Source organism: Eleutherodactylus coqui, chromosome 4 (assembly GCF_035609145.1).
Source record: "Eleutherodactylus coqui strain aEleCoq1 chromosome 4, aEleCoq1.hap1, whole genome shotgun sequence".
In the NCBI taxonomy this organism is placed as follows: domain Eukaryota; kingdom Metazoa; phylum Chordata; class Amphibia; order Anura; family Eleutherodactylidae; genus Eleutherodactylus; species Eleutherodactylus coqui.
The window spans coordinates 175,680,161-175,694,018 of record NC_089840.1 but is presented as its reverse complement, the minus strand read 5'-3'; the positions used below and the strand labels follow the sequence as shown (position 1 = coordinate 175,694,018).

At 44.4% G+C, this 13,858-nt stretch overlaps 1 protein-coding gene across 1 annotated transcript in view; it reads right to left on the bottom strand.

Annotated features, from left to right (window-relative positions):
- Positions 1 to 13,858, bottom strand: part of SH2D4B (SH2 domain containing 4B) — a 224,395-nt gene that overhangs the window by 87,042 nt on the left and 123,495 nt on the right. Inside the window, exon 4 of the mRNA XM_066601611.1 lies at positions 5,824 to 5,971. Within this exon, the coding sequence (XP_066457708.1) occupies positions 5,824 to 5,971 (148 nt within the window). The remainder of the gene's footprint in view (positions 1 to 5,823; positions 5,972 to 13,858) is intronic.

Here is a 13,858-nt window from a genome sequence, read left to right as displayed (position 1 = left end):
GCAGCGGGTCAGCGGTTGCGGCAGCGGTTGAAGCAGCGGGTGAGCGGTTATAGCAGGGTGTGAGCGGTTGCAGCAGCGGGTCAGCGGTTGCAGCAGGGTGTGAGAGGTTGCAGCAGCGGGTCAGCGGTTGCAGCAGCGGGTCAGCGGTTGCAGCAGCGGGTCAGCGGTTGAGCGGTTGCAGCAGCGCGTGAGCGGAGTGTGAACAAGTCTATCTTCACTACTTCCACAAGTAAATTGTAGATCCCCATTAGGATGAGCTCCATGCCTGGCAATGTCATCCAGTGTGCTACTTGTGCAATGTATGCGGTCCTTGATCAGCCGATCGAGGGTGCATACTGTTGCGCAAGATGCGTGCACGTCGAACATTTAGAAGCCCAAATTCTGGATCTAAATGGGCAACTGGCAACACTGAGAGCCATTGACATCATGGAAAGGAGTTTGGTGCTCACTGAGCAGGCACTCGCTGGGGTAGAGGCGGGGGCGGACGGTAGTACGGAAGTGCAGGGGGAGCAGGCAGTCAGCTGGGTGACAGAAAGAAGGAGGGATAGAGGGAAGAGAACCAGGGAGGCTAGTCCTGAACTGGCACAACCCAACAAGTTTGCACGATTGGCAGATGAGGGGGATGCCATTACAGAGCCAGCACCGCTGCAGCACGACACGCCCTCTGAACGCCAGGGGGATGACTGCTCCAGTGAGACGGGGACGGGGAGCGCAGGGCAGGCTAGACAGGTTCTAGTGGTGGGGGACTCAATTATTAGGGGGACAGAGAGGGCAATCTGCCATAAAGACCGGGATCGTCGAACGGTGTGTTGTCTTCCTGGCGCTCGAGTTCGACACATCGCGGATCGGATTGACAGATTACTGGGAGGGGCTGGTGAGGATCCAGCAGTCATGGTGCACGTTGGCACCAATGAACAAGTTAGAGGTCAATGGAGGGCCCTCAAAAAGGATTTCAGGGACTTAGGGTCCAAGCTCAGGGCGAGGACCTCCAGGGTAGTTTTCTCGGAAATACTACCTGTACCTAAAGCCACACTAGAAAGGCAGCAGGACCTTAGGGAGGTAAACAAGTGGCTCCGGAGTTGGTGTAAGAAGGAGGGATTTGGGTTCCTGGAGAACTGGGCTGACTTTGCGGTCGGCTACAGGCTCTACCGTAGGGACGGGCTGCATCTAAATGGGGAGGGTGCAGCTGTGCTGGGGGAAAAGATGGCTAGAAGGCTGGAGGAGTGTTTAAACTAGGGACTGGGGGGGAGGGCAAAATGAGAAATAGTGGGGTAGCCAGTGTAATTAGCGATCTGGGTCCAAGCAAAGGGAATGGGGGACGAGCAGGGGGTGGGGTTAGTACAGTTAGAACTGATAGATCAGCCATAAGTACGAATAGCAACAAAACAAATTTAAAAAACAAAAAAAATGATATAAATTGTATGATCACGAATGCACGAAGTCTGATCGGTAAAGTGGGCGAGCTTGAAGCAAGAATGACTGATGAAAGTTATGACATAGTCGGAATTACTGAAACATGGCTTGATGAAAAGTGCGATTGGGCGGTGAATTTGCAGGGGTACAATCTCTTCAGAAGAGACCGAAGGAACCAGAAAGGGGGAGGGGTATGTCTGTACGTCAAATCGAACTTGAAGCCGAGGCTACGGGAGGATATAGGGGTAGGAGACGAACAGGTGGAATCTCTGTGGGTAGAAATACAGGGAGGAAAAAATAACAAAATCCTGATAGGGGTCTTCTATCGACCACCAAAAGCAACAGAAGAAACTGAAGACTTACTACTAAGGCAGATAGAAGAGGTGTCAAAACGAAACGAAGTAATTATCATGGGGGACTTTAATTACCCAGATATAACATGGGAGAACGAAACCTGCAAATCTCACAGGGGTGATAAGTTCTTGAGAGTAATTAAAGACAATTACCTGAACCAACTTGTGCAGGAACCAACAAGAGGGAGAGCCATTCTGGACCTAGTGCTAACTAACAAACCGGAACGTATAAGGGGGGTGCAGGTTGAGGGGCACTTGGGGAACAGCGACCACAATATAATCAACTTCCAGCTGTCAATCAATAGGAAGCCTTATCAGGGAGAGACAAAGAAACTAAACTTTAGTAAAGCAAAATTTGATGAGCTTAGAACTACTATCGGTAACATTAATTGGGACAACATCCTCAAAAATATCAGTACGGAGGAAAAATGGGAAAAGTTCAAAAGGATCCTAATCACCTCATGTGAGCAGTTCATTCCCTTTAAAAATAAAACAAACTCAGCTAAAAGGAAACCAATGTGGCTCGACAAGACGGTACGAGGGGCAATAAACGAAAAGAAGAAAGCGTTCAAACTACTAAAGCAAGAAGGCAGCGAAGAAGCGCTAAAATCATACAGGGAAAAAAACAAAATATGCAAAGATACGATCAAAACTGCCAAGGAGGAAGCAGAAAGACGGATCGCAAAAGAGAGCAGAAACAACCCGAAGCTATTTTTCAACTACATAAACAGCAAAAGGATTTGCAGGGAGAGCGCTGGCCCTTTAAAAAACAATGCAGGAGAAATCATTGATGATGACGAAGGGAAAGCAAATCTACTAAACAGCTTCTTCTCAAGTGTGTTCACCAAAGAAAAGGAAATGCCACACGAGATGCAGGGGAATAAAATGAACCCCTCACAAAATATCTCATACCTAACGCAGGAGGAGGTGCGGAAGCGTCTAAAGAAAACTAAAATTGATAAATCACCGGGCCCAGATGGATTACACCCATGGATACTAAAGGAACTAAGTGACGAGATAGCTAGGCCGCTATACCTAATATTTCTAGACACTATCAAGACCGGAGTAGTACCATTGGACTGGCGCATTGCCAACGTGGTTCCAATTTACAAAAAAGGGAGCAAAAGTGAGCCTGGTAACTACAGGCCAGTAAGTCTCACTTCAGTAACGGGAATTTTCGAGGGGATTCTGAGAGACGCCATCGATGAGTACCTCAAGGAAATTAAGGGAATAACTCCTCACCAGCATGGATTCATGAAGGGGCGATCATGTCAGACAAATCTGATCAGTTTCTACGACGAAGTAAGCTCTAAGCTGGACCAGGGAGAATCTATTGATCTTGTATATCTGGACTTCTCTAAAGCCTTTGACACCGTGCCACATAATAGGCTAATATACAAAATGAGGCAGCTCGGATTGGGTGAAAACATGTGTAAGTGGGTAAAAAATTGGCTCAGAGATAGAAAGCAGAGGGTGGTAATAAATGGTTCGTACTCTGCTTGGACCACAGTCGCTAGCGGGGTGCCACAGGGTTCAGTATTAGGCCCCACTCTGTTCAACATATTTATTAATGACCTGATAGAGGGGCTGCAAAGCAAAATATCAATATTTGCAGATGACACAAAATTATACAATATAATTAATGCAACGGAGGACAATGTGCGGCTACAAACGGACCTGGATAGGATGGGGGCTTGGGCAGAAAAATGGCAAATGAAGTTCAATGTTGAAAAATGTAAGACTATGCACATGGGCAGGAGGAACGGATGTCACAAATATTCACTTAATGGGGTACCGCTGGGGAAAAGTGATATGGAAAAGGATCTAGGGGTATTAGTGGATAATAGACTAAACTGGAGTAACCAATGCCAATCAGCTGCTGCAAAGGCAAATAAAGTCTTGGGGTGCATTAAAAGAGGTATAGGGGCGAAGGACGAGAACATTATCCTTCCACTATATAAGGCACTTGTCAGGCCTCACATGGAGTACTGCGTACAATTCTGGACACCGGTGCTCAGGAAAGATGTCACAGTGCTTGAAGGGGTTCAAAGAAGGGCAACTAAACTAATAAATGGAATGACGGGACTGGAATACCCAGAGAGGCTATCCAAATTGGGACTATTTACTCTAGAAAAAAGAAGGCTAAGAGGCGACCAAATAACCATGTATAAGTACATGAGGGGACAACACATGGATCTCTCCCGTGATCTGTTTACACCCAGGACCACAAAGGTAACAAGAGGACATCCGCTACGATTAGAGGAAAGTAGGTTTCATCACCAACACAGAAAGGGGTTCTTTACTGTAAGAGCAGTTAGACTGTGGAACTCTCTACCGGAGGAAGTGGTGATGGCAAAATCGATAGAGGAGTTTAAAAGGGGACTTGATGTCTTTCTGGAGAGGAAGGACATTATAGGATATAAATCTTAGGTTAAGTGTCAATCCTGGTATACAGGCAGGTAGGAACTATTAGGGGTTGATCCAGGGAACAGTCTGATTGCCATTAGGGAGTCGGGAAGGAATTTTTCCCCCAAAAGGGCTAATTGGCTTCTGGCCTTGGGGTTTTTTGCCTTCCTCTGGATCAACACAGTAGGATAGACAGGCTGGACTAGATGGACATTGTCTTCATTCGGCCTTACATACTATGTTACTATGTATTGATTGCACTTCCACAAGAATGCTTGACTAGGCAGGAAGGATGTAAATTGGGAGCTCAGAGAGAGGCAACAAAATATTGAGAAATGCTCCAGCCGGTAGCATACTCTCACTTCCCAGCTCCACGTAGGTAACCTAGTTATGTCACCCAGCAGCTATAAAAGCCACCAGTAACCAAAAGATCTTATGCATTTTGAAATTAACACACTCCTTCTTCAGGGTAGGCTTACTAAGAATCCAGGCGTCCTTATATATCATACCAGACAGGGTCATTAAATAATTAGATCCCTTCCCTCTCCCAGTTAACATTCCCTACCAGGTATTCATCACTTGCCACTAACCACCTCACAACACAGTGGCTACTCCTGCAGTGGTGAGGTCCCAGGTTCATATTCGACCAAGGACAACATTCGCAAGGAATCTGCATGCCCCTTCCCTGTTTGTGTGAGCCTCCTCCTAGCAGTTCAGTCTCCTCGCACATCCCAGAAACAGACAGGTGAATCCAAACCATGAGCCCCAGTGGGGACAGAACCCACAATGACAATTGATAATTATAAAAGAAATATATGAAGGATGAATGTTGAATTCATATCTAGTTTAGCATAAATGCTGTGCAATATACCATTTTTGTTTATATAGTGCATGCATACTCAACAGGGCTTTGAATCATGTGTTATTGTGGGTTCAGTCACCACTGGGGTTCGCCCATGTTTTTGGTTTGTGGGAGGAGAGCAAAGTGCCTGGAGGACAGCCACACTGACACGGGGAGGGCATGCAAGCTCCTTGCGGATGTTGTCCTTGGTGGGATGTGAACCTGGGACTTCAGCACTGTGATGCTAGCCACTAAGGAAGGAGTGCATTCATTCCAAAATGGGGGACATCATCAGGTACCTTACTGTATGTGGCTCTGGGATAGAGTACACTGCTAGCTGGAGCGTTTCTCAATATTTTCTCTCGCTCCCAATTTACATTTTTCCTGCCTGGTCAAGCATTCTCATGCATGTGCAGTAAATAGACTACTCCTACTACGACCTTGCCTGTGGAAGACCCAGTAGGAACGCTATAAAATGTGGGATTCACATTATACGACATCCTTTTTTGATTGATTTATTTAAGGAAGCTTTCACTATATATTTGGGTATTGATATTATTGAGCACCCTGTTGCGCTTGGACCCATTCTGTTTCAAAAACTATATATAGTTTATTATTCCATAGTGTTCATAGTTTCATTGGGTAGTCCTTAATTTCATCTAATATTGGCTGGTGTATGGTACCATATTGATTTCATTATAGTCATTCAGTCATGGCAACTTTAATATTTTGTCCCATGGCTAGTAACTGACCTGTTTAAAAAGGCTAAAATATTAACAGAGGGGAAAAACCCCTTTTGCTTCTACTTACATTGTTCTTGCCACTCTTGTTCGTCATTTTCATTACGTTGACTTTGTAATTGCGCTCTCTTTAGACTCAGGTAGAGCTCTTTTGCACGAAGCTCTTCTCTCTGGCGAATTTGTTCCTCACCCTTTTTCCTCTCCTCATCTTGTCGTTTCTGATTGATAGTAAAAACCCATTAGAGTTCTGAATGCTCTTATTTATTCACTGTAATTTATCTGATACACTTAACCACAATTTGCTTAGAGTAAGTTGACATGAGAATAAATACATGTCGGAAAATTCTGATGTGTATTCGGAGTGAAATCTGCACCTGAAATCTAAGGTTGAGCCCAAGTAGGGCTGCTTTAACATCTTGGTTTCTTGAGTGCCCCCATCACTCCCCCCAAAAAATATGTGCCTCAAAAAGTAATGAAGACTTATACTCACGTAATCTCGCACTGTGCTCTCTTGTTGTGACCCAAAACTGATCTCTCTGGTTGAGAGCAGGGTACACAGAAGCAGGAACTTGGCTGCACACTGGTAGACTCAGTCAATCACTGCAGCGCTCGATGAACCAATCACAGCCATCGCATTGAATGACTGGGATTGGTTTATTGAGCACTGCATTGATTGGCTGAGCTGTGGTGCTTGAGAGCTAATCAAAGCCAGCACTTCCATGATTTTGTGTGAGGCAACACAAAGCAATGCTCAATAGGGAAATATGGGCTACAAAACATCGCAATATTCATCATGTCACGATTTTTTTCTCTCAACGTAGCAGCCTACAAAATATGGTCTCCTTAAGCATTGGCTTCACATACATGCGATTTGTAGCACTGTAGCAATCGCAGGAAAATCGTGCAATTATGGCGCCCATATGAAAGCGACCTAAAACATTTCTAAGTGAAGAGATATGGGTAAAAAAGCAGATTTCAACATTTTTGGTTGTTTACTTTTATGACATTCAAGATGCAGTAAAAATTACATCTTAGCTTTATTCTGCAGGTGAGTAAGAAGATGGCGATACCAATTTCTATAGTTTTTTCCATGTGATGCTGCTTATAAAAAAAAACAAAAACATTTTTTTTAAAATAAAAAATTGCTTTCTGTCACAATATATTAACTTTCATAACTTTACTTTTCTGTCAATGAGGATGTGTGAGGGCTTGTTTTTTGTGAGGGGTTCTGTAGTCTTGACTGATACTATTTTGGGCTAAATATGATTTTTTTTATCCCTTTTTTATTCAATTTTTTCTTGGAGCCGGGGTGACCATGTTTTCTGATAATTAATAAATCTTGTCTTTTACTTATTTTTAAATTTTTTCCCCCCATAGTGAACTTTATCTTCTGATCATCTTATCACTTATACTGTACAATGCAATACTTTGGTATTCTGACAGGCAGAACAGGCTTGACTTAAAGGGGTTGTCCCGCGCCGAAACTGATTTTTTTTTTTTTAACCCCCCCCCCCCGTTCGGCGCGAGACAACCCCGATGCAGGGGTTAAAAAAACACACCAGGTAGTACTTACCCGAATCCCGGCAGTCCGGCGTCTTCATACTCACCTGCTGAAGATGGCCGCCGGGATCCTGTCTCTCTGTGGACCGCAGGGCTTCTGTGCGGTCCATTGCCGATTCCAGCCTCCTGATTGGCTGGAATCGGCACGTGACGGGGCGGAGCTACACGGAGCCGGCATTCTGCACGAGCGGCCCCATTGAAGACAGCAGAAGACCCGGACTGCGCAAGCGCGGCTAATTTGGCCATTAGAGGCCGAAAATTAGTCGGCACCATGGAGACGAGGACGCCAGCAACGGAGCAGGTAAGTATAAAACTTTTGATAACTTCTGTATGGCTCATAATTAATGCACAATGTACATTACAAAGTGCATTAATATGGCCATACAGAAGTGTATAGACCCACTTGCTGCTGCGGGACAACCCCTTTAATAGGCACTCACTAATGGCAGGCCTTCAGAAGTCCCCAGGCTGCCATGATAATCGAATGCATCCCGCAATTTAATTGCGAGGGGGGCAATTTGGGACGCCTAAGTGCTAATCACTGCATTTAAATGCCTCTGTTAGAATTATCAGTGGTATTTAAAGGGTTAACAGCCACAATCGGCATGAACACTGATCATGGCTGTTGCGGGTTGGAGTCAGCCATAAAAGTTGTCTGACACGGGTTGTGTATGTAGCAGGCTCAGCTCCCAAAGCGGCATTATATACATATATGTTGCCCCTCAGGAAGGGATTAATACTGTGGTTCTACTAGTTTATAGGGCCCCCTGTATGCCCCAATCAAGAACAAGACCACCTATATGACCCCACTAAGTAATAATACCCCCTCTGTGGCCCCATTTAGTAATAGGACCTATGGGCCCCCCTAATTACTAACAGAACCCCCAAATAGTAAGAGTGGCCCTCTTTGTGGCTCAAATATCAAGAGGGATCCCCTGTTTCCCCCAAACCCCATCTGTGGCTCTACTTAGTATCAAGCCCTTTTGTTTCCCAGTGCCTGTGCAAGGGCTCCGTGCCTTCTATTATTCCCACAGCAGAAAGGGGTTAAAGTCATGAATACACACACAGTCACACGTAGTCTGTCTCCCTGCAGACAACCTTTCGGCCTCTTCACCCCTCCTCCTGGCTTCAGTGCTCAGACAGCAGGGAGTCTGTGTGACTGAGTGTGTGCTCATGAATTTAACCCCTTTCATTGGCTGCTGCAGTATCAGTAGTGGCGCCAGGCAGCCCTAAACAGGCATCTGGGGGCCCTTCCATCCACAAAGCTGTCAAGTGTGTTAGCGTTCGAAGGAGGCAAACGCACTTGAAAGTGTCAAGAGTGACTCTTGTCAAGGTACCCTTTGAATATGCACCGTTTGCCCTATGATTGAAGCTGCCCTGAGCCTCATATTCCTGTAGAAGACTAGGAGTTAAATTGCCACTGGATCTGCACATAGATTAGTTCCATTGAGTGGCTATCCTACGTGTTTCCACATCAAGAAGTGACATTATTTTTTTTCTACAAAGTGGTTTTAAAATTTATTTGCAGTAAAAATTGCATTGTACAGTATGAACTACACCATGGATTCCATTGAAACAATGGAAAGTAAAAAAAATGCAATTTACATGCAGATTTTGGTACAGAATCAACAGAAAAAAATCTCTGAACAAACTCTGAATGTTCTCCTCTAGTTAACAGCTTCACACATTGAATCATTATTTAAAAACAAGCCCTATAGTCAACAGTAAAATATTGCTAAATTATAAGGCACAAGAAGACACAATGAGAGCACAAGCTCTACAAAGGGAATCGCCACTTCAGAACTACTTTCAGGATGATAGAATTATCCTAGCAAAATTGTTGCGTTCTATTATATCGGAATTGCACCTGTAAGCTCTGAAGCAACCAAATACCACTGTATCACAGCCAGTGGAATACAGATTTAGTAATCTGACAGCAGGTTATAGACTATTTTTTGGCAATCTGTAGTCTAGTGACAGGGCACATTCACAATATAGAATATTGTACACTGCAGTCTGTGTACATCATCGGCTTATTAACCCCTTAATGACACGGCCTATTTTGGCGTTGAGGACCAAGCGATTTTTTGGTATTTTTCCATCTCCATTTTTCAAAAGCCATAACTTTTTTATTTTTCCGTGGACGCGGCCGTATAAGGGCTGTTTTTTGCGTGGCGAGCTGTAGTTTTTATCGGTGCCACTTTTGGGTATATAGACAATATCGTAAAATTTTTTTTTTTTTTTTTTAATGATAACAGGGAGAGAAAACGCATTAATTCTGCCATAGATTTTTTTTTTTTTTTTACAGCGTTAATCATGCAGCATAAATGACACACTAAATTTTTTCTGCGGGTCGGTACGGTAACAACGATACCAAAATTGTTATATTTTTTTTAGGTTTTTACACTTTTTTGCAATAAAACCCCCTTTTTTTGGAAATCTTTTTTTTTTCTCTATAGCTGCATTCAAAGTCATGTAACTTTTTTATTTTTCTATGTACGGAGCTCTTTAAGGGCTTATTTTTTGCGAGACGAGCTGTAGTTTTTATTGGTACCATTTTGGGAAATGTACGGCTTTTTTGATCACTTTTATTGCATTTTTTGTGAGGCAAAATGCTAAAAATTAGCATTTTGCCTCTGTTTTTTAGCGGGTTTTTTTACGCTTTTTGTCGTACAAAATAAAAAGCGTGTTCAACTTTTTGTACACGTCGTTACGGACGCGTCAATATCCAATATGTGGGGTTTTAGTTTTTTTCCCTTTTTTTATGCTAATATTAGAAAAAGCATAAAAAAGGGGTTTTTTACATTTTTTTTTTTACATTTTTCTTTTTTTTACACTTTTCTTTTCTTTTTTTTATACTATTTGAGTCCCTCTGAGGGACTTACATCACTGTGCCTATGATCGCTGTCATAAGGCATGGCAAAGCTACTGCTCTGCCATGCCTTATCGCTTGTACAGCGATTATAGGCACAGGCAATACAGGACGCCAGTGTCTGGCGTCCTGTTGCCATGGTGACAGGCCGGGCTCTCGCGATAACATCGCGAGTTCCGGCCGGAGACACACAGGGATCGCGATCCCTCTGTGAACTCTTTCCCTGCCGCGATCTACTTAGATCGCGGCAGGGAAGGGGTTAACAGCGGCGGGCGCATCTCCGATGTCCCCCCGCTGTTGGAGCGGGACGCCGGCTGTGACTGACAGCCGGCTCCCGCTGCGGGATAGCGCGGGATCTTATGTGATCCCGTGCTATCTCCAGGACGTACCAGGTACGTCATGTTGCGGGAAGTACCAGGCTGCCATGACGTACCAGGTACGTCCAGGAGCGGGAAGGAGTTAAAAGACAGCTAAGTTTATTTTAATTTTCTCTGGCGGCTATTAATCATAGCTTCCTGAATGCAGGCGCAGCTAAGACAGAAACAACTGCACCCACAACAACTGCTCGTCATGCCCCTCTAATGGCATACAGCAACAGTTCTCTGGCAGTGGCTTCCCTCTGTCACTGCATCCCAGGCCTCAGTCAAGCAGCTCTCCATACTGGTTCATTATGTAATGCAGCACAGTAAGACTTTGGACTAACTCTTCTATTCTTGTTTCCTCTCCCAGGAACACATCACCTGCCCTACCAATCAGTGAATTAATCACACAAAATGACATTTTTCCTGCCATTGTCCCTACTGGCCACTAGATAACACCAAAAGATCACATTCATATATACCATGCATGCATTATTTTACTTCATCCAGTTATTACTGCATGACAATTCTTGTGGAATTAATAAAGTGCAAATAACGACAAAATGCTCATAACACTCTACTACCCTTCTACAACTGTACAAGGTACATAGGCTGTGATTACACCTGGACCCTGATGAAGTGCAAGATAAGAAATTACACATGATAGGTGGCCTTATTATAGATATTGTAGTGGGACCAAGAAACTTCAGATTAAAGGGGTTGTCCCGCGCCAAAACGGTTTTGTTTTTTTTCAATAGCCCCCCCCGTTCGGCGCGAGACAAACCCGATGCAGGGGTTTAAAAAAAAAAAAACGATAGTACTTACCCGAATCCCCACGCTCCGGTGACTTCTTACTTACCTTGCGAAGATGACCGCCGGGATCTTCACCCACGGTGGACCGCAGGTCTTCTCCCATGGTGCACCGTGGGCTCTGTGCGTTCCATTGCCGATTCCAGCCTCCTGATTGGCTGGAATCGGCACACGTGACGGGGCGGAGCTACGAGGAGCAGCTCTCCAGCACGAGCGGCCCCATTCAGAAGGGAGAAGACCGGACTGCGCAAGCGCGTCTAATCGGGAGATTAGACGCTGAAATTAGACGGCACCATGGAGACGGGGACGCCAGCAACGGAGCAGGTAAGTGAATAACTTCTGTTTGGCTCATATTTAATGCACGATGTATATTACAAAGTGCATTAATATGGCCATACAGAAGTGTATACCCCCACTTGCTTTCGCGGGACAACCCCTTTAAGTCTCTGGTTATAATGTAGATCTAGCTTTCTCTAAAATCTTCAATCATACTCACCTAACTCCAACCTAAACTGTTTTGGCTATGAGAACACTAATGCAGGACATATTATAGCTACAGCACAGGTATTACAGCTGTGTCTTCTAACAAGTTAGGCACTTGTGCATCCATCAAATATAGGATAAATTATAGTTTTTCTTCATATAAAAAATAACCTTTATTTACTCAAACCATGATAGCCCTTGATTATATCTTGTCATGAGAAAACAAAATTCAGGGAGCAATAAAGTAATCAGCTTATAACAGGTTGCTAATACTCAGTGGAGGACAAGCTCTTTTAGTGCCTATGGAAAATATAGTAAAAGGCTCCCGACTCTCTCAGCAGTGCTCCCCTGTAAGGTCATAATGTCTTCCGCAGTGTCTGTAATGAGTGCAAGTTTTCCTATTAGTTTTCTAGTCACAGTGCTCTATAATGCTGTCATTTAGAGTGTTTCCAGAATTGTGCAAGTCATGAATGTCAGAGAAAACCCCTAAAACAGTGCCAATAACAGGGTTCACATAGAATTTTGTTAGGTTATGCTGCTGGGACCTGTTGTGCTATGAGGTTCCAGGAGCAATATGCCACAGGTGTGGGATAATTGAGCTGGCTGGGTGTGGAGTTTCTCTAGCCAGCCAATCCCCACTGGTCTACTGCATATAAATAAAAGCCCCTCTGGATAGAAGATGCTGGTTTCCAAACACCCTGATGTTTGCATTAGTAGATGGATGGTTGGATGGTGTGTGTGCAGTGACGTGTTCTGGGTGTTTGTGCAGGTGGCGGGACATGTGGTGTGGGAACAGTCCTGTTTCTGTTTGGTATGTATTAGCTGGTGTGTTGGTGTGAACTGTGTCCTATCCTGTTTTGGATCATCTACCATCTTTGGGTGAGTTAGGTCCTTTGGTTCCAGCATAGGACAATCCCTATTGGGACAATCACCCTTCGTGCAGGCAAGTTTCATATCGAAGTTGTCTTATGAGAGTAGGGAACCACGAGATGACGTGGACCATTGCTGCGGGCTCATAGGCAGAAGTATCTTGGCCAAAATACAAACTAATACCGTGTATGTACTGTAGCAATTCCATCTGTTTATGCATGCAATTATGCTAGTTGAGTGTTAGTCATTGGTTTATGTCTGTCCGTGAGCCTCTTTCGTAGTTTACTAGTCATGAAGAAGACGTGACAATTGTTATTTTAAAGTGCACAGTATCAATAAGTGCTAGTAATGGTGCTCCCAAAAAGCACTAACAACACATTGCCCCTATACCCTCATTAGTGCCAACCTTAATTCCCCTCAGTATCTGCTGCAATGCCTCCATTAACACCAACCACTGTGTGCTCATTATTGCTAGCCACAAACTCACCAAATAAGCATTAGTAGACAAGAAAAGGTTCCAGCATTAGAGATGAGCGAACGTACTCGTCCAAGCTTGATGCTCGGGCGAATATTAGGGTGTTCGGGATGTTCGTTATTCGTAACGAACACCACACGATGTTCGGATGTTCGGGTTACTTTAACTTTCTTCCCTGAGAAATCTTTTCTATATGCGCTCAATGGGGCCGGCGGCAGCAGCGCCAACCCCATTGAGAACATATAGAAGACAAATCCTTCTTCTCTGCCACAGCTGTAACAGCTGTGACAGAGAAGAACGATGTTTGCCCATTGAATTCAATGGAACCGGCAATACAGCCGACTCCACTGAATGCAATGGGCTGCCGGCGATCGCGGGATGAATTGTCGGAAAGGGGTTAAATATATAAGCCCTTCCCTGCAATTCATCCAGAAATGTGTAAAAATAAAAAATATATATATACTCACCTGGTGCCGGCAGACGGAGTTCAGCGCGGCAGGCTGCAGTTCTCCTGAACTGCTCTGAACAGCTGTGAGTAGTATTCAGCAGCCGGGGATTTAAAATCCCCGCCTGCTGAATAAGATGCCTCTGAATGGTCACAGCCTGACCAATCAGAGGCCAGCCCTCACTCACACCCATTCATGAATTCATGAATTCATGTGTCGTTCCCATCATT